The sequence below is a fragment of the Protopterus annectens genome, chromosome 7.part0 (assembly GCF_019279795.1).
Source record: "Protopterus annectens isolate FY-2018-M chromosome 7.part0, PAN1.0, whole genome shotgun sequence".
In the NCBI taxonomy this organism is placed as follows: domain Eukaryota; kingdom Metazoa; phylum Chordata; order Ceratodontiformes; family Protopteridae; genus Protopterus; species Protopterus annectens.
Window position 1 is genome coordinate 42,611,353 of NC_056739.1, and position 27,051 is coordinate 42,638,403.

The 27,051-nt window shown below is 40.9% G+C and overlaps 1 protein-coding gene across 1 annotated transcript in view; it reads right to left on the minus strand.

Annotated features, from left to right (window-relative positions):
* Positions 1-27,051, minus strand: part of LOC122806230 (copine-8-like) — a 4,689,459-nt gene that overhangs the window by 15,938 nt on the left and 4,646,470 nt on the right. The window contains exon 20 of the mRNA XM_044076480.1: positions 16,961-17,034. Coding sequence (XP_043932415.1) covers positions 16,961-17,034 — 74 coding nt within the window. The remainder of the gene's footprint in view (positions 1-16,960; positions 17,035-27,051) is intronic.

Sequence of the window (27,051 nt, forward strand, 5' to 3'; positions counted from 1 at the left end):
TTTTTATTTATAATATTTTCTGTTATTTAGGTTTTTTTCTTTATCCTCATAAACATGACACCCTTGGTATCATAACTGACACTTCCACAAGGGCTCATACTAGCTAACACTATGATAATGTAAATTACAACACATATACTACATAATGACAACAAAATGATAGTATCACTGTTCACTGCTGAGATAATACAGGGCTTTTATAAGTGACTATACTATGGTATTATGCACTGCACTCCTTTACTTTACCTATAAATTATTTTGTGTGTTGCTATAAATGACAGTGCAATTTTCTAAGTCCATAAAACATCATGATTTCATAATTTATCCTGCAATTATTTACTCTATAACTGGCAAGCAGTGAAACCAAAAGTGAAAGTATTATTACCTAGGTCAGAAATCAGTCTCTACAATTACAACAAAAATAAAGTCTCATTAAAGCTAAAATAACTGTAGCATGACTTCAAGAATGACACCAGCCCTTTAGAGGCGACAGTGAGGCGAGGTCGTACACAATTAATGAGACATTAAATAACAGTATAACTAATAAAGCTGGAGACAATGACACTGTGACACAATCATCTGTACTAGTGAGGTCACAAATGATTATGCCTTCAATATTAGTGCCAGCAATGAAGTAGAGAATGAATGTGCTGCAATAGGAATATTGTCAGAAAGGTATTTACTGACACGGTATGATGTCATAAATGACATCACCATTAACAAGGCTATAAATGACTGTGTCATAAAGCCATAAATTACAGCGTTTATACTAGGGACATTAATAATGGCACCATGATAGTGCCATAAATAAAATTACTATTAGCTATGCTAAAACTTAAAGTATTACTAAGGCTTTATATGACAACAATATTTTGTCTAATTTCAAAGTTGTCATAAATGGCACTACAAATACGGGTATAAATGAGAGCACCGTGACACCATGCGCACTATTGTTTGAAACACTATAAAAGACTGTTCTGCAATGACATTACCAACCCTGAGTCACTAAGTGACAATGCCTTATAATGACTGATCATCATGCCACAAACTATTAAATGAATTCTGAGGCCACATGGTGCCATTACGACAGTTATTAGTACAGCCATTAAACGCATGCCATATCATCATAAATGGCGAAAATGATATAGGGGTATGAAACCTAAATAATGATAGGCCTCAAATCCTTCTGGGATCTTCACCATTACTGAGCCCATAAATAACTCTTCCAGGATTCTGAAAAAAGATAATATGATTATTTAAGCCCATGATGCCAATAAATGACAGAACCATTTTTGAAGTTATAGATGACCGTGTCATTTGACCATGAATGCATCATTGCCAAGCCTACAAATTACAGGGCCACTACTTATAGTGTAAGAAATGCCATTGTGCAACAAGTACCTTACAGTTATTAAAGCTATACTGGACTCTGTCATCTCCGATATGATGACAGGATTGTGATATCATAAATACACTACTACTAACATGAAAATGACTGTGTCATAATGTCAGAAATGGCAATACCATCACTGAGATGATTAATGATAGTACCGTGATGACACAAATGATAGCGCCATTATGAAGGCCAAAAATGGTGACATTATAATGCCACAAATATCACTGCCACTTTACAGGCCATACAGACTATCATAAATAGCAACATTTCAGAGGGCTAATTGGAAAGGACATGATTCTACAAATAGCTGTACTTTACTAACATAACAAATGTGGGCCATTAGTAATGTGTCTATAAATACTGCGGCATTACTAAGGACCAGGCATAAATATCTTGATACCATGAATAACAACACCTCTACTAAGGATACAAACAGGGTCATGATACTGCAAACAGCAGCAGTACATGTAATTAAGACAAAAATCTTATTGTTTGCCATGAGACACACTAGCATGCTGCTTTGGATGTGAATATACCTCTACTGCAGCCAAGTGACATTCTCTCTTTGGTCTCATTCACCTGTGCAAGACTGCAGGCATCACACCAAGGAGCTTAAAGCCTTCTGACATGTAACTAGGACCTGCTAACATGACAGATATCTGACCAATCTTATCACTTACTTATGGGATAGGACTCTTCTATATGCCAAATAAAACAAGAAAGTATCAACCATTAAGACCAGTTTTAACATCAGGCAGGTCATGGTCTTCAGTGCAGCAACATCTAAACCACAGCCCCCCCCCCCACCACCACCATCACCACAATGGTGCCTGCATGACAGGGTAGCTTAGACAGTTTAATTCAGTAATTTTGTTTGTTGGGAATTATTGGGGGATTTCTAATTAGGCAAGATGTTTGGAGAGGAACATGCCAAAGGGAGCATTGTATTCAATCACTGATCTGATGAGAGATGTAGAGAGAGCAGTTATGGTTTACTCTTGGGTATTAGCTGTACCAGGAGGGAGCAGTGTGTTGAGTGACTGATATGATGAGAGATGTAGACAGAGCAGTTATGGTTTGCTTTTGTGTATTAGCTGTACCAGGAGGGAGCACTACTGTGTTGAGTGACTGATCTGATGAGAGATGTAGACAGAGCAGTTATGGTTTGCTTTTGTGTATTAGCTGTACCAGGAGGGAGCACTGTATTGAGTGACTGATATGATGAGAGATGGCCTACTACTAAGCAACATACTGCAAGGACTCCCTATATCACACTGTGTATGAATTATTCTACCCTGGGCACTCCCTCCCTGCCTATATACTCAAAAGGAAGATCAACTGTTTTAACCCAGAAGAACTCCCTGAATGTTTGCCTGCTAGCCCTGGCCTACTACTAAGCAACATACTGCAAGGACTCCCTATATCACACTGTGTATGAATGTATGCAGCCAAAGAAATTACCTCTGTACTCATTGTTTAGCTACTATTATTACCCATTTTTGTGCTTGTATGCCCTACTGAGAGTGCGTTCCTTAAAGCAGCCTACCACGGACCATTCACTACAGCCCCCCCTCCTATCACTATATCCTTTTAACCACTTAGTTCCACCTAAGGCCTTTATATCGCTTCTTACCTTTATCCTTTATTACCACTTTCTACTACCACTAGGTGGCAGCACCCTATCACTACATACCTAGAAAGAAACTAGTTCTTTAGTGGCTTTTGCACCCAATGCTGGCTATACTTTCCATTTATTTTAACAAATATACATACTCCCTACCTTTTTTTTTTTACATCCACTCTCTCCTTGCTATATCTCAAACTCTTTATTTCACACCTTGTTAACCTCATTTCTGTGTTCCCATATAGCATACAATACCTACCTACCCACCTACCTTCTTTATTGACTCCTGTTGCTGATACTTTTTTCTCTGATCCTCTATCTTGGATTGTTCCAACCCGCTCTGTTCGCCCCGCGGGCTCACTCCACTCCCCTACCCTACCCCCAAATTCCACCCACCCCCAGTGCATCTACACTTATACTCACCTAACCACTCCTACTTCCTCCCTACCTATTACACCCTCCCCTTTCCCTACCACTCCTACTTCCTCTTTATCTATAATACCTCTCCCCTTTCATCACCATCTTCTACACCCCTATAATCCACCTCCTCACACCTCCCTTCATATTTAGCAACACAATATATATTTCTAATCCTTTCTCCCAACACTACATATTCTACTTTAGCTAAGCCTCAACATGCTTACAAAACTTCTGCCATTCTCAATCCAACTATTACTACTTCTGAGCCTTACATATATCCACTACCTTTCCCAGCCCAACACCACAAATCACACACCATTACTTCACACAACCAGCTCACTCCCTTCAATTCACTTACACTCATTTGTCTCAATCTCCTCTGGACTATATCCCATTAATACCCATCTATCTTTTCACTACAAACTATCCTCTACTTATAAACTCTCTAAACCCTCTTTATCCATCAATATCTACTCAAACCTGAAAATATACAATATACAAACAAGGCAATCCAAACATCTCATCAACATAATCCAACACCTAACAACCATACTACTATCTGGAGATATACACCCTAACCCAGGCCCAAACACTACTTCCCCTACATCTAAATCCATCCTATTTGCTTCTCTAAATGCCCAAAGCATAGTTAACAAAATCCCCAATCTCCACGCCTGGCTTCTCAACAACAAACCTGACATCTTAGCTATTTCTGAAACCTGGTTAAAACCTCACATAAAAGATATTGAAATAGTGCCACCAAACTACTCTACCATCAGAAAAGACAGGGCCCACAAGAAGGGTGGTGGGGTAGCTCTACTCTACTCATCCACCCTTTCCATTACTCCCTACAACAAACCCATTCCTCACTTCTCCAATGCAGAATTAGTTCTAGCTCTATTTCAATTAAATAAACACAAACAAATTTGCATAGCCTCACTTTACATCCCCCCTGGAGATAATACCTCTGTACTTGAGGATATCCTATCCTGGCTTTCTACCAATATCAGTAATGAAACCATTCTCATGGGAGACACAAATATCAATTGGTCTTCCATTAATTCTCCTACACACCCCCTAAACATCAACCTATATAAGTACTCTCAGCTAATCAACCTCACTACCAGGCCCTCTAAAGACTTCTCCAGTGGCAGTACCCTAGACTGGATATTAGTCTCTCACCCCCACTACTACACTGATAGTGGAAGTCTTCCTGACTCCCTCAGTGACCACCTTCCCATTTTCACTAGACAACTTCCATCTCCATTACATGTAACTCATAATTACATCAGCACTCGGAACCTTAAAAACTTCAACCCAATAACCTTCTCAGACTCCCTAAAATCAATAAATTGGAACCCCCTAAAAACACTACCCCTGGACAATGCTGTTGCACACTTCAATACAACTTTCCTTAAACTACTGGATAGTCTTGCCCCCATAAAAACCGAAAGAATACGAAACAACACCGCCCCCTGGCTAACAAAAAACACACTAACTGCCATGCGACTTAGAGACAAAACCTGGGCACAGTACCAAAGATGCAAAACTCCAACCACCCTTAATGAATTCAAAACACTCCGCAATTCCGTAAAAAAACTTATCACAGCAGATCGACAGAATTACTTCTCCTTACTCCAAAACAACCACAAAACCAATCCTCAAACATTCTGGAAAGGCATCACTACCCTCCTAAAACCTGGCACAGCAGATAACCCAAGCCCAGACCCAAATGCACTAGATATAGATCTAGCTACCCAATTCAACTCTTTTTTTCATAGACTCTATTACCAAACTAACCTCATCCTTCTCTAATAACACCTCACCCCCTGCTTCTGCATCCCCCCTCTTGTCATCCCCTTCATCTCCAATCTCTCAACTCCCATCATTCTCCCTAAAACCCATTCCTACTTCTACCATAAGAAAACTCCTGCAAAAACTAAAACCATGCACCAATGCCCCTGATAGCATTCCCTCATCCTTCCTCAGCATAGCTGCCGAAGCCATTGCCTTCCCCATCAGCATCCTAATCAATCGTTCTATCCAAGAAGGGCTTGTACCCAAACTCTGGAAAAGGGCATTCATCATTCCCCTGCACAAAGGAGGCAATAATAACAATATTACTAACTTTCGTCCCATTGCCATCCTCTCTCCTATATAAAAACTTCTAGAGAAATGTATCCATCTTCAACTCCTTCCCTATCTCTTAGATAATAACTTACTAACTCCCACACAACACGGATTCAGACCCGGCCACAGCACCATGACTGCACTCCTTTCCTTCCTGGAAACTGTAAATCAAGCCAGAGATTCTGGCTCTACTGTAGCTACGCTCTTTCTTGACCTCTCTAAGGCCTTTGATACTATCTCTCACAACCTTCTCCTAACTAAACTATCTAACCTAAACCTATCCCATTCCTCTCTCAATTGGTTCACCAGCTCTCTCTCCAACAGGCAACAAGCTGTCAAGTGGAAAAAAGCCATCTCCTCTTTCCTTAATACACCCGCTGGTGTCCCCCAAGGTTCCATTTTGGGTCCTCTCCTTTTCAATATATTTATAAATGATTTCTTCCACTCAATACCTCATGCTAAACTTATTCAATATGCAGATGATTCCACAATTATCTGTTCAGCCACATCCATCCCTGCTCTCTTAAAACTGACTCAAGACGCCTTCTCTACCACAGAACAGTGGATGATGGACAATCATCTAGCACTCAATGCATCAAAAACCAAACTTATGGTATTTACCCCCTTAAAAACCAACACCATTGATAGAAAACTATTTTCCATCACTAGCCAGAATAACACAACTCTTGAACTGGTATCTGAAACCAAACTACTAGGAGTCCAGATTGATGACCAGCTTAAATTCAATAACCACCTACAACTAAACATAAAAAAAAAACACCAAAAACTTGGCATGCTCTATCGACACAATCGATTCCTCATTACATCCACTAAGCTCACTCTCGCTACTACATTTCTCATCCCTTCCCTCCTTTATGGTGCCCCTCTGCTAACAAACCTACAATCCTCTCTCAAAACAAAACTGTCCTCTTGTTATAACAAAATTGCCAAATTTGCAACTAGCCACAAATCATCTACCCATCACTGTGTATCTCTCCACAAACTTAACTGGCTAGAGCTTCCCAACCATCTCTCCTATACTCAGCTTACTTTTGCTCATAAACTAATTTTTCAGCCCTCCCTCTGTCCCTCTCTCAGCTCTACCTTTAAAATGCACCTGCCACAAAGACTCCTAAGGTCTAATAACCAAAACCTAATAGAACTGTACAAACCCCGTCACTCTCCAGGACAAAACCTCCTGTCCTTTGCCCTGGCACGCCTATGGAACTCCCTTCCTCCCTCCATCCATATCACCACCAACCTCCCTGCTTTTAAAAAATCACTGCACTCACATCTAACATCCTCATGGGAATGCTCCTGCTCCCACCCCTCCTAGCCTATTCTTCACTTCCTATGGGCAGCTTTACCATATATTACCAGACACAAAATAATAAGTCAACTGTAATGACATCTTATAATTCTTTTATTCTACTATTTCACTCAAGAAACTATATATTTACTGTAGCAATGCTTTGTTTTTCTACAAAATGTAACCTTTAACATTTTTATTATACCTGCTTAAATCTTAGTTTTTCTACAAAATGAAAAAAAAATTCCTTTGTAAATGTTTAATCTTTGTTCTGTCTTGAACCCACAAATTACCACAATTGTAAACTGCTGTAATCTTTTTTGTTTACCAATGTTTTAAAGCTTTGTCTTTAACCTACAAATGATTGAAATTGTAAACTGCTGTAATCTCTTTGTAACCTTTGTTTTGGAGCTTTTCTCCCCAGGACTCCATTGAAAACGGGTTCTTATTGGCCCAATGGACTATCCTGGTAAACCAACTGCAAATAAAATAAAAATAAATAAAAATAATGTAGACAGAGCAGTTATGGTTTGCTTTTGGGTATTAGCTGTACCAGGTAAAATGATACCTTCACTATTAGTGAAACAGAGTGACTGAAACATAGTTTGCTGCCAATGAGGAGTACTCAGATCTCTAAAGGCCGCACCAATTTTAAGAAGGGGTGTCCTTACTATAGTAGAAACTAAGGAAATGTTGCTTACTAAACAAATATACATTTTTTATATTAAGCGTGACTCCATGGATAGTAACCAAGCGTTACCATGGCCAAGCCTTTGCTGGAGTATCTGGTTAGCCATAGGAGAGCATATGATAAGACCTAGTTAGTAGCCATCATCAAACTTAAGACATCTATGACCCTTTGACTTCTAACTGGATGCTGGAAAACTATATGAGTTGCAGGAGGAATGGATAAAAGGGAACAGATGGGCCGGAGGGAATATAAGATACGATAAAGGTAGGAGGACATATGGGACAGGTAACAAGAGAAAGTATGGGGCAGGTAAGCAGGTGGGATTGTCAGCAAATTAAGGAGGATGGAGAGTGGAACAGGTTAGCAAAAAAGGAAGTGAGATTTGTAATCATGACATGGAATAGGAGGGCGGGAGGCAGTGTGGGATAGTAAAGCAGGGTGGTGTGCAGGTACATATGCAGAATGGAGTGTGGAATAAACAGGAAAGAGTGAGATAGGTGTGCAGGATAGAGTGTGAGAACAGAATGTGATATAGGTGTGCAGGACAGAGTGTGAGAACAGAATGTGAGATAGGTGTGCAGGACAGAGTGTGAGAACAGAATGTGAGATAGGTGTGCAGGACAGAGTGTGAGATAGGTGTGCAGGACAGAGTGTGAGATAGGTGTGCAGGACAGAGTGTGAGAACAGAATGTGAGATAGGTGTGCAGGATAGAGTGTGAGAACAGAATGTGATATAGGTGTGCAGGATAGAGTGTGAGAACAGAATGTGATATAGGTGTGCAGGACAGAGTGTGAGAACAGAATGTGAGATAGGTGTGCAGGACAGAGTGTGAGAACAGAATGTGAGATAGGTGTGCAGGACAGAGTGTGAGAACAGAATGTGAGATAGGTGTGCAGGACAGAGTGTGAGAACAGAATGTGAGATAGGTGTGCAGGACAGAGTGTGAGAACAGAATGTGAGATAGGTGTGCAGGACAGACTGTGAGATAGGTGTGCAGGACAGAGTGTGAGATAGGTATGCAGGACAGAGTGTGAGATAAGTACATGGGACGGAGTGTGGGATAGGTGCACAGGATTGAGTGTGGGTTTACGCAGAATAGTGTGTGAGATAAGTAAGTAGGACAGTGAGAGAGAAGTAAGTAGGACAGTGAGAGAGAAGTATGTAGGACAGAGTGTGAGATAAGTACACAGAACAGAGTGAGAGACATATGTAAACAGAAGGTAGAATGAAATGGATAAGTGGGAGGGATTGTGAGACAGACAAGCAGAACAGAATGTGGGATGGGTTAGCATGAGAGAGTGAGTGACAGGTAAACATGACAGACTGTGAGATACATAGTATGGAATATGAGATAGGTAAGCAAAATGGACGGTGGGCTGATTAAAGGAAACTGTATGCAGGACAGAGTTTGGGACGAAACTGGGTGACTGTGCTAAACAGGAGGAGGTGTGGGATGGATAAGCAGTACTGAGTATGGGATGGATAAGCAGCACTGAGTATGGGATGGATAAGCAGGACTGAGTATGGGATGGATAAGCAGGACTGAGTATGGGATGGATAAGCAGGACTGAGTGTGGGATGGATAAGGAGTACTGAGTGTGGGATGGGTAGGCAGGACTGAATGTGGGATGAGAAGGGGCACTGAGTGTGGGATGGGTAGGCAGGACTGAGTGTGGGATGGATAAGGAGTACTGAGTGTGGGATGGGTAGGCAGGAGCAGTAGCATAATAAGGGTTGGGCAAAGGGGCAATTGCACAGGTGCAAAGTGTTAGGGGAGAGATCAAGAGGCCAGCTCTGCATTTTCTGTACTGAAATACAAGTACAGAAAGGTACTTCAGTTCAAATATTTTGTTTTTGGCTTTTCACTTGAAGATATAGGGGCTGTGGATTGGCTGAATTTCTGTTGGAAGTCACATGGGTTCTACAGTAAACCAAAGATTTTTTTTTCTGCTTTTCACTTGAAGTGCTGGGGGTGGAGGAGACATGACTTTGTTGCGGAGTGATTAGTGGCTTCCCATTGTAGTCCAAAGACATTGTTTTACTCTTCACCTGAAGTACGGTGGGATGTGGCTTTGGTGGGGTGTGATTAGTTGAAATACAAAGATGTTTTTGATTGTTTTTTTTGTTTTTGTTTTTTTTTTCCTCTTCATTTATATAGCTGAGGGGGTAGATTGGCTGCAGTATTGCAGAAGGCCAATTGGCTTTTTGCAATAAGCAGAACTCCTTGTTTTTCCATCTCTTCTGAGGGGGTGGGGCACAAGTTTGTGGGACTAGCACATGCAGCTATCTCAGCTTGCTATGCCTCTGGGCAGGAAGAAAAGTGTGGAACTGACAAATAGAGCACTGTGTGGGACTAGTAATCAGGGGAGTGTGTGCAACTGGTAAAGAGAAAGAAGTGTAGGACAGTTAACCAGAAGGGAATGTGGGAGAAGTAACCAGAAGGAAGTGTAAAACAGGTAAACATGAGGAAATGTGAAATAGGTAACCATGAGGGAGTGTGAAAAAGATAACTTTTAGGGAGTGTAGGACATGAAACCAGGAGGGAGTGTGAGACAGGTAACCAGGAGGGAGTGTGTAGGATAGATGACCAGAAGGGAGTTTGTAGGATAATATGTAAGCAGGAGGGGTGTGTAGAATATGTAAGCAGGAGGAAGTGTGGGATAGGTAACAATAGATAGAGTAGGGAAGGTAAGCAGATTGCAGTCTGCAACAGATATGAAGGATTGTGGGATAGGCAAGCAGGATGTGGAGTGGGATAGGTAACCAGGTGGGAGTGTGAGGTGGGTAAACAGGATGCAAGTTGTGACAGATATGCAGGATGGGGGAAGAGAGGTAAGCTGGAGGCAGCAGCTGAGACTGATGTACTGGAGGGAGCATGGAATGTTCAATGGTGCCAAAAAACAGATGGGAAGGATACAGAATCAACATGGGATAAATGGGGTGGTCCAGTCATAGAACTGGCAGATGGATGGAACTACAGAATATATGAAGTGCAGAATGAATGGGTAGACTGTGAGATGGCTGCATAGGAGTAAACAAATATCACACACATGTTGCATGAATCCCTAAAATATCATACGCATGTTGCACAAGTCCCAAAAATATATGCATGCTACACAAGTCCCAAAATATCATACGCATGCTGCACAAGTCCCTACAATATCACACACATGCTGTGTAACTCCCTAAAATATCACACACATGCTGCACAAGTCCCTACAATATCACACACATGCTGCACGAGTCCCTAAAATATCATACACATGCTGCAAAAGTCCCTACAATATCACACACATGCTGTATAACTCCCTAAAATATCATACGCATGCTGCACAAGTCCCTAAAATATCATACGCATGCTGTATAACTCCCTAAAATATCATACGCATGCTGCACAAGTCACTACAATATCACATGCATGCTGTATAACTCCCTAAAATATCACACACATGCTGCACAAGTCCCTACAATATCACACACATGCTGCACAAGTCCCTACAATATCACACACATGCTGCACAAGTCCCTACAATATCACACACATGCTGCACAAGTCCCTAAAATATCACACACATGCTGTACGAGCCAGTACAATATCACACACATGCTGCATGAGTCCCTAAAATACCACACACATGCTGCACAAGTCCCTACAATATCACACACATGTTGCACGAGCCCATACAATATCACACAGATGCTGCACGAGTCCCTAAAATATCGCACACATGCTGCACAAGTCCCTACAATATCACACACATGCTGCACAAGTCCCTACAATATCACACACATGTTGCACGATCCCATACAATATCACACACATGCTGCATGAGTCCCTAAAATATCACATACTTGCTGCACAAGTCCCTAAAATATAATATGCATGCTGCACAAGTCCATACAATATCATACACATGCTGCATAAGTCCCTAAAATATCACTCATGCTGCATGAGTCCCTAAAATATCACGTGCATGCTGCACGAGCCCGTACAGTATCACACACATGCTGCACGAGTCCCTAAAATATCACACGCATGCTGCATGAATCACTAAAATATAACACGCATGCTGCACAATTCCCTAAAATATCATTCGCATGCTGCACAAGTCCCTAAAAGGACCTTTCCATGTCTGTCTCCTTCATTGCTATTTTAATTTTCGATGCTCAGTAATGAGTATTCATCTGGTCACAATTCTGGGTCCTCCCCCGAGTTGCACAAATCCTTTTGAATCCTGATTCCTTCCTCCTCATCTAGGGAATGTACTTGCACTATAAACATGTGCAGCCTGGACGGCTGAATAAACAGTAGTAATGTCTCAGTTTTGCCTAGCCAAGCTGTCAACATAGCTCATAATATACAGATCTTGTCCCTGGCTAACACTGGTGCTGCTGTCTAAAATGCAAATGAGCTGGTTAAACTCCTATTTTTAAAAGCAGCTTGCAGACCTGATAGCTATCTTTCAGGAGATGTTTAAGTATCGACTGGAAATGAATTCCTTGCTATACAGTGGTTTTGCTTTGCTAACACTGGTGACAGCTATCCTTATATAGCAAAGACATCAGGTTCACAGATGAATAGGTCGACTCAGCAATCTGTACGTACCAGAAAGCCTGTGAAACTGCTTGCTGAAAACTCAGTGTAGTGTACTTCTGACAGAAATGAATAGTTCAGAAACAGTTTTAAACAAAATCCTCCCAGCAGACAATGGCAGGACTAAAGATACCCCTTATTCCACGAGTGAGACTAATGATACCCTGTATTCCACGAGTGATCTGGGATGCACAAATGTCTGACATCATGAACTTCTAGATCAACCACTAACAGAAATAGGTTGCAACAATGTATGTCATGCACCAGCTATGCAAATGTGCTATTTCATAAATGACAGTGTTTCTGTTCTGCAAATCTGAAATGCCAACTGTGTAATGAAAGGTCTTTCAACACACTCCTCTCAGACACTATAATCAGTTTCTGTGCAAAACTAGAGATTATTAACTTAAAATGGGATAAACTACTACAGTGACACAGTTGGATGGATTTGCCATATGATAAGCGGCACTTAGTTTGGAGAATAGAAGAGGGTAATAAGAAATACCCCTGCAGAGGAATGAAGACCAAAGTTACATCTCTAACCCCCATAGGAATCTGCAGGTCAGAGTCTTGTATGACAAGAACCTCCATAGTGAGGATGAGAATCCTTGCAATCAACACTATAGCGGGTGTGTGCACACATGAGGGTGTCTAGTTTAAAGGCAGAAGGCTGTCGTCAATATTAATTGTCTGACCTCCTGGAATAGCAAAAGAATAAAGGTGACTTTTCCTATCAGTCCAATACTGAGGCCTCATGGAGATCTCATTGCAAAAAGATAAGCTAGGTGTCACAGTGAAAGTGGACCCAAATTCTGATAGTGCTACGTTTCTACAAAGAGACTTTCCTTGCCTTGAGGGGTATCTCATGGGTTTGTGATCCGAGTCTGACCACTAAGATGACTGGCTTTCATAATTGAGTTAGTTTCTGGTGTCATCCTAAGGGGGGGCAGTATTGGTCAGCATGGAAGGAGATGATCAACAGACCATGTTGCTTTGCCAAGGATGGTCTGCACCTCTCCCCCCTAGGCTTTCAGTTATCTAAAACACTGTCCTCCCCATAGTCAGACCATGCTGCTTTGCCAAGGATGGTCTGCACCTCTCCCCCTAGGCTTTCAGTTATCTAAAACACTGCCCTCCCCATAGTCAGACCACACTGCTTTGCCAAGGATGGTCTGCACCTCTTCCCCCTAGGCTTTCAGTTATCTAAAACACTGTCCTCCCCATAGTGACTTTTTAGGCAATGCCAAACTGAAAGTACTTTGACATACCGAATCAAAACCAAGAAAATCTAAAAGGTGTTACTCAATGCTAGGAGTCTAAACAAAAAACTCCACTGCCTAGAAGCTCTCTTCACCCTAGAGAATGCTTACGTTTGTGTGGTCACTGACACATGGTTTAAAGCCACGCAGAGCACACTGACAGTGCACAGTTATAATGCCTTACACATGTTTAGACCAGCTACTATGCAGACAGGGAATAAAGGTGGAAGTGTCTCGATTTACATCAAAAATAAAAATACCTCAAGGCTGGTCAAACAGGACAAAGCACTTGAGCTTCTCCATGTTCAAATCACCTTAAACCATGTAAGCTATAGGTCCCCTCTATGACCCATAAAACCTATACCTTGTATTTAAACTTATTGGGAACACTCACCAGCCAACCCAATACCATATTCATGGGCAACTAATTACCCCACTATTAAGTGGAAATCCTATATGACACGAAACATACAGGAAAGAGATTCCTGGATTTTATAAACAGAAACTCCTTTGACCAGATTGTCAGTACACCCATACCTCTCAACTGTACAGATTTTCACATAATGACCAGATTTTTGCCTCATATTTTTGGTCCATTTTTAGTAAAATTGTGGTTTTCTAGCAAATCATTGGTAAATCATTAAAGAATGAAGTCAGAAAATAACAGACACTTGAGTTTCAGACTTCAAACCCTTCAGAAAATTCACGCTAATGTAAAACCTATTATTCTATAAACTTTCTAAGTTTGTAAAAACAATATTTAAAATTGTCCCTATTGTTGGGCCTTTGTCCAGATTTATTACTCTAAGAGGTTTAGAAGTATGAATACACGTCTCTGGTAAGGTCAGAACATAAAATGGTCTCCTTTTAAATAAAAATAAAACCTGGAATCTCAGCAAACCCTGGAATAGTCAGGAACTACTCTAAGGTTAACTTCCTACTATTAAGTGATAACCTGGCAAAATTTCAAGTCCACATAATCACTGAGAACACTGCTGCCTATGCAGAACTGTTCACAGAAACCCTATACAAGTATGTTAATATGTGCAGAGGCAGCTGTATCCACCAGGAAGAAGTAAAGAAGTAATGCACAAAACAAGCCACCCTGCTGGAATCACAAATTCAATAGGTTGTATAACAGAAGGAAGAAAATCATGGCAAAAATTAGGAGGTGCAGCACCCAGCAGGATAAACGCACTCTCATCAAACTAAACAAACAACTCAGAGGACAAATAAATCTACTAAACCAAATTTGAGATAAATTTCCCTCCCAGGCCAAGGACAATCACAAAGCACTCTTTAGCTATGTTCACAACCTCAAAGGCAGTACACAGTTGTGTGTAGAGCCCATTGTAAATGGAGCCACCTATACCAAGCCAGAAGATATAGCAAACCTACTGGCCTACAAACAAAGCTACAACTTTACCCTTCTCTCCCCATCAACCTTCCCTCAGGTAATACCATCAAGTATACCTCTCCCTGCTATTACTAGGAATCTGGTTCTTAATGCTCTCTCTAAGGCCAAGAACACTGCATCAATGGGTCCAGACTGTATCCCAGGATGCCTTCTAAATAGCATGAAACATGACCTATCAGGTTCTCTGGAATTGTTATTTAACTGTAGCCTCCAAACAAGCTTTCTGCCTCATGAATGGAGAAAGGCAACAGTCATCCCTCTGCACAAAGGTGGGCCATCTACAGACCCTGGAAACTATAGAACCATAAGCCTCACTAGCTTTATATGCAAAGCCATGGAAAGAATTATCATGGAAATGATCAATAATGACATAGGAAGTCTCCAGACACCGAACCTGACCCAATTTAGCTTCAAGGGCAGGTCATGCTTACTGAACCTGGTGGACTTCTTTGAGAAGGTCACCAAAGCAATGGATGAGGGCAAAATGGTTCACACTGCCTACCCTGACACTCAACCTTTATGTCACCCAGTGGATAACCAGGTGCTCACAGGCAGGACCCAGGAAGTCAGAATTGGGGAGTCCACCTCTAAAAAGTGGCCAGTCACAAGCAGAACCCCTCATGGATCTGTCCATAGGACCGCTCCTTTTTAGCATTTACTTCTCTAAAGTCAAGGTCAATGTTAATCGCCTCTGACTGACTAAATTTGCAGATGGTTGCAAATTAGGACCTGTCACTGAATCTCACACTGACACAAATGTTGTCCAGGAGAGGCTGACACAGAAACTACTGGTGGCACAGCCATGGACTAAAACTAAATGCCAGGAAATGCATAGCAGCATCCTTCGGGATTCATCCACCCTGTTAACTATTATGCTGACAACATACCTCTAAGAGTTGACCCAGTAGTCAGGGACTTTGTAACACATAGAGACAGTAATCTAGGCTTTGACCATCACATGTCTACAGTGGTGAGGAAATCATTCTAGGTTGTGCAACTTATAAACAAAGGTATAGCATCTAACTCCAAGGAAGTCATTGTTCCACTGTATTCAGCATTCATCAGACCTATCGTTGAGTACAATATCCACTTAGATATGTACCTAACCAGGCATATCCAACAACTGGAATGTCCATAGAGGTTCCTCATTAAAAGAATACAGGGTGTAAAGTAAAATGTCCCATGTAGACCACCTCAAGGAGCTATCCTTGCATTCTGTTTCCTACAAACTGTTAAGGGAAGATGTATGCCTGGCATACAAGGCATTGTCAGACTCCACACTGATGGACCTCCTGCATATTGACAAAACAAACGGCACCAGAATTACTCATTTTAAAGACTTAAACCTTGCCTGTGATATAAATAGGACCTGCTGGAGACACATATATGTATCCCAGAGACTACCCCGTATTTGAAACAGGCTCCCCATCCAAGTGGAGCAGAGTTTCTCCCTAATTCAATTGTAGTGCAACTTGGAAAATTGGATGGGGAACAGGAAATTCATCCCTGGTTTAGCACCTATGTCTCTAGTGGACACAGGCAGCCTGTAAATGGTTCATCTCCCAAGCACATGCTTACACTTATCAGGGGCACCAAAACTTGTCAGAGATTTGGGGTGCATGGCTAGGTTTAAAAGGTGTTTGTGGTCATTAGCCTAGTAAACACCTATGAAACTATGACAAGCAGAATTTGTAGTAGCGGAATTAAAGAGTGCATTCCTGAGAGGATACTGGTATATCCTGTGCTTAGCTTGTACGCAGACTTCTAGAATGAGAACATAACTCAATGAAAAAAAAATTGTGATACTTGAAAAACTAAGTGTGGTAATACTGATTACTTCTGGGAGTCCTTTTATTTTTGTTATGGAACTTCTAATTAAAAAAAATCACAGTATGATTTCTTTGATAAGAAGCTGAAATACCAACAGCACAATCCATTTGATGAACATCTTCAGACAAGGGGATGCAATAATGATCATTAATGACTGTCAATAACTAGCAGTTCTTGGAGTTTAATGCCATCTCTGTAAGTGACTGATCATAATAAAGTCAATGTACTGCAGAGGAGGGACATTTGTTTTAAAGAAAATAAATAAAATAATTGCTATATGAAGCCTTACCTGGACAATGTCTCTCTCGGCCAGTTTTCCGCGTGAGGAGATTCTGATGTCATCACCATCCAGCTCCACCATTGCTGCGTTCGACAAAACAAACATAACTTCTATCACCTGAATGCACTTAATGCTTTATTATTCATGCGCTTTTAGTAAACTCACATGTGATCAGCCTGAGGCCAGAGAAATTGAATCAGTGTGCTACACAGCCTGGAAATAGTTGCAGCATCTAGACTCCTAAAGCTGTCCTTAAACTTACTTAATAAATGCAGATCATGGATATCCTGCATTTTGAGCAGCTGAAAGACTTCTGTAGATAACATTTTTGAGTGACAGCTGCAGCACACAGGAGAATCCTAACTTCATTTACATTTGTTATTAAGAACATGTATGGCATCGCATTTATGAGATCAAATGTTTAATCATCTCAAAAACAGAAATTCAGTCAAAGTAAATTAAATTCTGTAAATGTGTTGCTCTCACTAATATCATCTCATAATTTTCATCACTCACTTATCTCTTGAAATTATAAACCTGCAAATAGTTACTTACCCTGGGTGTGAAAAGCTATGCATGCGGGAGAGGTAGTCAGGGTCTGTTGATCATTTTGATAATACAAATAAATAAATATTCTACATAATGAATATGTGGAAAGACAGATGGTTAGGTGGGGAAGGATTGTTCTATTTAATTCCACTAAAGAAAATGTCTCACTTTTGTTTGTGAAGCCATTATTTTTGTAGATTAGTGGTACATATATTTGTTTTTTTTACATCATCTTCCACCTACAAACTTGGTGAACAATGGCTTTGTTGTTACTGCCAAAGATGCACATAGTTTACTATACTATAAGATATGAAAAAGCAGGAAAATCTTATTCCTAGCATCTTGCATTTGATGCTTTATTAATCTCTATAGTGTTTGGATGAAGATTTTTATTAGCAGTTTTACAGTGAAGTGACACACTCCTGCTTTATTAATGAACTGCTGAAGGGGTTAATGAGTTTTGTGACAAACCAAGGACATACCTTACTGAGCTGGGACTGACACCTGAACAGAAAGTGTTCACCTCCATACAATATGAAAATTAATTCTGACTGCAGGTAACGGAGCCTGCTCATTTCCTTTAGCTTTTTAATACAGTGCAGATCCAACTTACCTAATATTTTATTCCTCCAGCAGATTTAAAAAATATAAAATACATGCCTCCATACTAAACTATATTGCTGTGTGGATCATACTGCTACTTCAAGAATGCTATTCTAATCATATTCATGCACCACCCTTTCTATAAAATAATGCTTTCTAATACCTCCCTTGAGCCATTCACCTTGCAGCCTCGGATTGTGCCCCTCTTGTTCTCATTGTTCTTTTTTTGCAAAAGGGTACCAGCTTGGACTTTCTAAATTCTTTTGAGTTACTAAAATGTTTCTACTCTCTCCCTCAACATTACATATAATGCAATGGTAGTTTCCAATATGCAGTTTTTATTTTTGCTGACCATATAGCATTTTTAGTTCCTGTGAAATGCCAAGAAGGTTAATTTTGCAATAGTTTGCAGTATGAATGGACATTTAAATTCAGTTCATCATAAATGATGATTCCCCAAAAAGGTTACTGCAAGGGGGATTTGCCCTTACTGGTGAGATGCACTGACCTTACATCTGAGTATAATGCCAACGAAGGTGCCAGAGGCACAGCTTCTGGCAGGGGCCTTGGGGAAAGTCACCCCCACAGCAAAGCACATTCATTAAATGCAGTTTCAATCATTTTTTTAACCAAGACTGCATTCAGTAAATGCATTTTCAAATAAAATAATTTAGATTTCTTAAATGCATCCTTGCAAAGATTAGGTCCGACCAACAGCACAGAACACTTGAGAAGGAGTCTTGTCTTAGCTGCCTGTGGAGAGGCATAATCATTTATTTTCTGATGGAGGCACCTCTTCCTCTGCATCCATTTGCATACAGCTGCAGCTCGGATTCTGATGTCTTACATACTGAATGTATAGGAAATTTACATTTGGAGACTTTGCAGAATTAATTTCTGAATTATAGTGTAAAAGATGTGAAAGTGCATCTAAGGCATATTGTTTTATGATCATGATAGAAATATGTATTTCACTTTTGAAATGCTTTATAAATATCATTTCAATTTCTATTTAACAACTGAAGTTTAACAAGCCACTTTATTTTTTGTACTTGTAGTTCACATTTGTTTGTATTTTGTTGTTAATTAGTTGGATTAGTAGCTATATTTCCTGCCTTAACTGCTGATAAATGCCCTGTCTGTATCTGGTGTTCTGGAACTACATTCTCTGTGTTTTATTTGAATCTCTGTGGTCACCTACTGGAATCAGTTCTCTCTCTCTTCCTCTTTGCCGTCCCCGTTCTGTGGCCTCCTTCCTCTCTACTCCTATTTTTCTTCATCTCTCTATACTTTCTGCTGCTATTCTCCCTTCTCCAACTCTCTGTCCTTCCCTTTCAGATACCTCACCTACCAAGCCTCCAAGCTATGCAGCTCTCCTACTTTTTCCATAACCTAATTCCACTGTCTTATTTTCTCTTTTAGTAAGCAGTCTCTGACTCCAAAGCCAACATAACCTATTCCGTCTGCACCAATAGCTCAGCCAGCTTGAATCCACCACCCAGACAACAGTCTCAGAAATGCCTGCATTTAACTGCATGTTTGTATCTGCTTGTACCAGTTTCAGCCAGCATTAAGGCCAAAAGCACATCACCAACCTAGTATCACGGTTGCCCCTCTTTTTCCACCTCTAACCCTGTTAGGTGTCTGCCCAATTATATTTTACATCTCGCAAACAGCCTCTGTAATTATTTCCCCTCCATTTGGCATTGTTTCTATCTTGTGCTACAAATCTTGCTTTCCCTCTTATATAACATAGCTGCCAGTCTGTCTTCAGCTCATCCCCTACTTATCCACAGCCTTTACTTATTGTTTCTCTTAGTTACGGCACTTTTCTGCTCCTGCTTCAACCCATCTCCATTCACCCTTGCTACACTCTGGCGCACTCTGCTCCCCTACCCTACCCCCATTCCCACACCAATTACCTTCATACTTAGGCAAACCCCTCCCACCACTTATCACAGCCTGACTCGCCTATTCATCTACCCCACCCTTTCTCTCCTCATATCCCACTGCTCTTGCCTCACCTATTCACTTCCTTTCCATCACCAACCCTACTACATTTATATACCCCACCCCTTAAACTAGACACTAACACAAGAATCCTCCTATTCACCTTCCCCTCTCCATCACTACCTATCTTTACCTTTGTCTTATCACTCCCACCTAGCCTACTGCTACCACCCATAGATCTTCTATCTACATCTACTACCCAACCTCTTTCTCAACATAACACTCTGTTCACCCTTGTCCCTCCCTCTCATATTACCATAACTGCTGTAACTCCTTAACACCATCCTTGTTACACTCTCATCCTACCCACACCATCTTCCTTATACACTTTAAGTCTTCTCGCTACTATGTCTCTCATCTCTAAAGCTATTCTCTATACTTTCTCTCTAGCCCTCTATCTCCTATCACAATTAACAGCATATCAATCAACCTATATATTTTACAAACCTAACTCTGCAACAACCACACCTACACAATCTCTCCCTACCTATTCCGCTACAGCATTCAGTCTATACACAACAGATTTAATCTTACTGACCAAACTAAAGATCCTCTCCCTTCAAAACAGCCACTCTAGTGACCTTACTCTATACTGCCACAACAGAACTAAAAAGAAATCTCAACCTGTAGCTCTCCCTACTTATTGCAACCTAATTCAATGCAGAGACATACATCCTAATCCTGGTCCCTCCACCACCACTTACAAGTCCTCCTACCCCTTAAGATCTCTAAACTTCACTACAACTAATCTTCAAAGCATAAGGAATAAAATCTGACACTTACATGGCTGGCTAACCCAAAATAAACCTGACTTCACTGCAGCTACAGAAACTTGGTAAAAACCATATATCAAAGATACCGAATTCCTACCCCTGAACTATACCTGCCTCAGAACAGACAGACTACTGAAAAATGGCGGTGGTGTCACCTTGATATAGCCAAATATCTTTAATGTTGTCCCATACTCAAATTCTTTCCCATAATTCTCCACAGCAGATATACTAATAGCCTTCCTCAAACTTAACAAACATAAACGCCTTTGTATTGTGGTCCTGTATATCCCTGCAGGCAACAATATTCCTGTACTAGAAGATATCCTTGCCTGGAATTCTACCAATATAAAAAATGAGACTATCATTTTAGGAGACGTTAACATTAACTGGCTTGACATCTGTAATCAACACCCTTCCTCCAGCATCAACCTATACCACTACACCCAACTTATCATCAAAATAACCAGACCTAAAGTTAATAGAAACTCAGGCTTAGTCCTGGACGGGATTCCTGGTTACTGAGACTAGCAATATCTCCTCGTCTGGTGTACTACCAAATACAGTTAGTGACCACTTACCTGCCTTCATAGTATGCAGATCTACCCTAGCTCTTAGTAAACACCAATACAAAGAAACTAGAGACCTTACTCAGTTCTGCCCCCTATCACCTTCAGTGAAGTACTACAAAGCATCAATTGGTCAGCTTTAACAACACTGCCTCTAGACAATGCTGTTGGAGTCTTCAACATTTCTTAGGATCTTAAATAGTTTAGCCCCACTCCGTCAAAAAAGGAGTAAAAGCCAAGCATGCCAGCTGGCTTACTATACCCACAAAGCAACTCATGACTGAAAGGGATAAAGCATCGAAAGCTTGGCAAAAAAGTAAAACCCCATCAGACCTCATACATTATAAACAGCTACACAATCAGGTTAAATGACTAATCATTAAAAACAAAAAAGAACACTTCCAAACTATTCAAAATCAACATCAATTAAGCCCTAACACATTTGGGATGCTATAAATTCTCTACTTCTTCCTGGCTCTAACAATAATCCCTGCCCTGATCCAGACAAAACTCCTACAGAAACAGCTTCACTCTTCAGCTCATATTTTATTGACACCATAGCCAAATTCACCACCACCTTCCCACAAATAAAATCCAGTCTAGCTGAATCCTCTTTATCCACTCCCCAACTTCCTCCCCACCTATATTCTCCCTCCCTCTCTCCTATACCTACCTTCATTATAAAAAAGCTCCTTCTTAAACTCAAACCTTGTACTAATGCCCCAGACAACCTACCAGCAGAATTCCTATGACTCTCCGCAAACTCCATTGCCTACCCAGTAAGCATACTCCTTAATAGATCAGTTCAAGAGCCCCATGTACCAAATATCTGGGTGAAAGCTTATGTACTTCCACTTCATAAAGGTGGCAACAACTCTGATATCTCTTAATTTCCTACCAATTGCAATTCTCTCTCCCATTTCCAATATTTTAGAAAAATGTGTTCCCTACCAGCTACTCAATCATCTGGTTGCTAACCAACTCCTTTCTCCAAAATAGCACGGCTTCAGGCCAGGTCACATTTCTAGGTCACTAGCACAGCTCTCATTTCCTTCATGGACACAGTAAATAGGGCTCATGATGCTGTTACTTTGTTACATCCCTTTTCCTTTAGGGCTCATGATGCTGGTTACTTTGTTACATCCCTTTTCCTTTAGGGCACATGATGCTGGTTACTTTGTTACATCCCTTTTCCTTTAGGGCTCGTGATGCTGGTTACTTTGTTACATCCCTTTTCCTTTAGGGCTCATGATGCTGGTTACTTTGTTACATCCCTTTTCCTTTAGGGCTCATGATGCTGTTACTTTGTTACATCCCTTTTCCTTTAGGGCTCATGATGCTGGCTACTTTGTTACATCCCTTTTCCTTTAGGGCTTGTGATGCTGGTTACTTTGTTACATCCCTTTTCCTTTAGGGCTCATGATGCTGGTTACTTTGTTACATCCCTTTTCCTTTAGGGCTCGTGATGCTGGTTACTTTGTTACATCCCTTTTCCTTTAGGGCTCGTGATGCTGTTACTTTGTTACATCCCTTTTCCGTTAGGGCTCGTGATGCTGTTACTTTGTTACATCCCTTTTCCTTTAGGGCTCATGATGCTGGGTACTTTGTTACATCCCTTTTACTTTAGGGCTCATGATGCTGTTACTTTGTTACATCCTTTTCCATTAGGGCTCGTGATGCTGGTTACTTTGTTACATCCCTTTTTTTTTAGGGCTCGTGATGCTGGTTACTTTGTTACATCCCTTTTCCTTTAGGGCTCGTGATGCTGGTTACTTTGTTACATCCTTTTCCGTTAGGGCTCATGATGCTGTTACTTTGTTACATCCCTTTTCCTTTAGGGCTCATGACGCTGGTTACTTTGTATCATCCATTTTCCTTTAGGGCTCGTGATGCTGTTACTTTGTTACATCCCTTTTTTTTAGGGCTCGTGATGCTGGTTACTTTGTTACATCCCTTTTCCTTTAGGGCCCATGATGCTGGTTACTTTGTTACATCCCTTTTCCTTTAGGGCCCATGATGCTGGTTACTTTGTTATATCCCTTTTCCTTTAGGGCTCGTGATGCTGGTTACTTTGTCACATCCCTTTCCTTTAGGGAGCGTGATGCTGGTTACTTTGTCACATCCCTTTTCCTTTAGGGCTTGTGATGCTGGTTACTTTGTCACATCCCTTTTCCTTTAGGGCTCGTGATGCTGGTTACTTTGTTACATCCCTTTTCCTTTAGAGCTCGTGATGCTGGTTATGTTGTCACATCCCTTTTCCTTTAGGGCTCATGATGCTGGTTACGTTGTCACATACCTTTTCCTTTAGGGCTCGTGATGCTGGTTACTTTGTTACATCCCTTTTCCTTTAGGGCTCGTGATGCTGGGTACTTTGTTACATCCCTTTTCCTTTAGGGCTCATGATGCTGTTACTTTGTTACATCCCTTTTCCTTTAGGGCTCATGATGCTGTTACTTTGTTACATCCCTATTCCTTTAGGGCTCATGATGCTGTTATTTTGTTACATCCCTTTTCCTTTAGGGCTCATGATGCTGTTACTTTGTTACATCCCTTTTCCTTTAGGGCTAATGATGCTGTTACTTTGTTACATCCCTTTTACTTTAGGGCTCATGATGCTGTTACTTTGTTACATCCCTTTTCCTTTAGGGCTCGTGATGCTGTTACTTTGTTAGCTCCCTTTTTTTTTTACGGCTCGTGATGCTGGTTACTTTGTTACATCCCTTTTCCTTTAGGGCTCGTGATGCTCGTTACTTTGTTACATCCCTTTTCCTTTAGGGCTCATGATGCTGGTTACTTTGTTACATCCCTTTTCCTTTAGAGCTCATGATGCTGGTTACTTTGTTACATCCTTTTCCGTTAGGGCTCATGATGCTGTTACTTTGTTACATCCCTTTTCCTTTAGGGCTCATGATGCTGGTTACTTTGTTTCATCCCTTTTCCTTTAGGGCTCGTGATGCTGGTTACTTTGTTACATCCCTTTTCCTTTAAGGCTCATTATGCTGTTACTTTGTTATATCCCTTTTCCTTTAGGGCTCATGATGCTGTTACTTTGTTACATCCCTTTTCCTTTAGGGCTCATGATGCTGGTTACTTTGTTACATCCCTTTTTTTTTAGGGCTCGTGATGCTGGTTACTTTGTTACATCCCTTTTCCTTTAAAGCCCGTGATGCTTGTTACTTTGTTACATCCCTTTTCCTTTAGGGCTTGTGATGCTGGTTACTTTGTTACATCCCTTTTCCTTTAGGGCTCATGATGCTGGGTACTTTGTTACATCCCTTTTTCTTTAAGGCTCATGATGCTGGTTACTTTGTTACATCCCTTTTCCTTTATGGCTCATAGGTTCATACTAGGCTATCTGCCCTAGGGCATTTATAAGCCTAGCCAGAGTGTGTGTGGCTTTCACCACCCCTTAGGATGAGAATACTATACCCATTAGTTTGCTGTGCCTCTGTCCAGCAGTGACACAGAGATGATTCCCAGGGTAAACCTACGATCTCCCATCCACTCATCAAGATTTCTCTTGAACAGAGTCAGTGAGGGGCTCTGCCTCACATGGACTGGGATTCTGATGCTGTTACTTTGTTACATCCCTTTTCCTTTAGCGCTCATGATGCTGTTACTTTGTTACATCCCTTTTCCTTTAGGGCTCGTGATGCTGTTACTTTGTTACATCCCTTTTCCTTTAGGGCTCGTGATGCTGTTACTTTGTTACATCCCTTTTCCTTTAGGGCTGGTGATGCTGTTTACTTTGTTACATCCCTTTTCCTTTAGGGCCCGTTATGCTGGTTACTTTGTTACATCCCTTTTCCTTTAGGGCTCGTGATGCTGGTTACTTTGTTACATCCCTTTTCCTTTAGGGCTCGTGATGCTGGGTACTTTGTTACATCCCTTTTTCTTTAGGGCTCGTGATGCTGGTTACTTTGTTACATCCCTTTTCCTTTAGGGCTCGTGATGCTGGTCACTTTGTTACATCCCTATTCCTTTAGGGCTCCTGATGCTGGTTACTTTGTCACATCCCTTTTCCTTTAGGGCTCGTGATGCTGGTTACTTTGTTACATCCCTCTTCCTTTAGGGCTCGTGATGCTGGTTATTTTGTTACATCCCTTTTCCTTTAGGGCTCTTGATGCTGTTACTTTGTTACATCCCTCTTCCTATAGGGCTCATGATGCTGTTACTTTGTTACATCCCTTTTCTTTTAGGGCTCATGATGCTGGTTAATTTGTTACATCCCTTTTCCTTTAGGGCTCGTGATGCTGTTACTTTGTTATATCCCTTTTCCTTTAGGGCTCGTGATGCTGGTTACTTTGTTACATCCCTTTTCCTTTAGGGCTTGTGATGCTGTTACTTTGTTACATCCCTTTTTTTTAGGGCTCGTGATGCTGTTACTTTGTTACATCCCTTTTTTTTAGGGCTCGTGATGCTGTTACTTTGTTACATCCTTTTTTTTAGGGCTCGTGATGCTGGTTACTTTGTTACATCCCTTTTTTTTTAGGGCTCGTGATGCTGGTTACTTTGTTACATCTCTTTTCCTGTAGGTCTCGTGATGCTGTTACTTTGTTATATCACTTTTCCTTTAGGGCTTGTGATGCTGGTTACTTTGTTACATCCCTTTTCCTTTAGGGCTCGTGATGCTGGTTACTTTGTTAAATCCCTTTTCCTTTAGGGCTCATGATGCTGGTTACTTTGTTACATCCTTTTCCGTTAGTGCTCATGATGCTGTTACTTTGTTACATCCCTTTTCCTTTAGGGCTTATGATGCAGGTTACTTTGTTTCATCCCTTTTCCTTTAGGGCTCATGATGCTGTTACTTTGTTACATCCCTTTTCCTTTAAGGCTCGTGATGCTGGTTACTTTGTTTCATCCCTTTTCCTTTAGGGCTCATGACGCTGTTACTTTGTTACATCCCTTTTCCGTTAGTGCTCATGATGCTGTTACTTTGTTAAATCCCTTTTCCTTTAGGGCTTATGATGCAGGTTACTTTGTTTCATCCCTTTTCCTTTAGGGCTCGTGATGCTGGTTACTTTTTTACATCCCTTTTCCTTTACAGCTCGTGATGCTGGTTACTTTGTTACATCCCTTTTCTTGTAGGTCTCGTGATGCTGTTACTTTGTTACATCCCTTTTCCTTTAGGGCTCGTGATGCTGGTTATGTTGTCACATCCCTTTTCCTTTAGGGCTCATGATGCTGGTTACGTTGTCACATACCTTTTCCTTTAGGGCTCATGATGCTGTTATTTTGTTACATCCCTTTTCCTTTAGGGCTCATGATGCTGTTACTTTGTTACATCCCTTTTACTTTAGGGCTCATGATGCTGTTACTTTGTTACATCCCTTTTCCTTTAGGGCTCATGATGCTGTTACTTTGTTACATCCCTTTTCCTTTAGGGCTCATGATGCTGTTACTTTGTTACATCCCTTTTCTTTTAGGGCTCATGATGCTGGTTACTTTGTTACATCCCTTTTCCTTTAGGGCTTATGATGCTGTTACTTTGTTATATCCCTTTTCCTTTAGGGCTCATGATGCTGTTACTTTGTTATATCCCTTTTCCTTTAGGGCTCGTGATGCTGTTACTTTGTTAGATCCCTTTTTTTTTACGGCT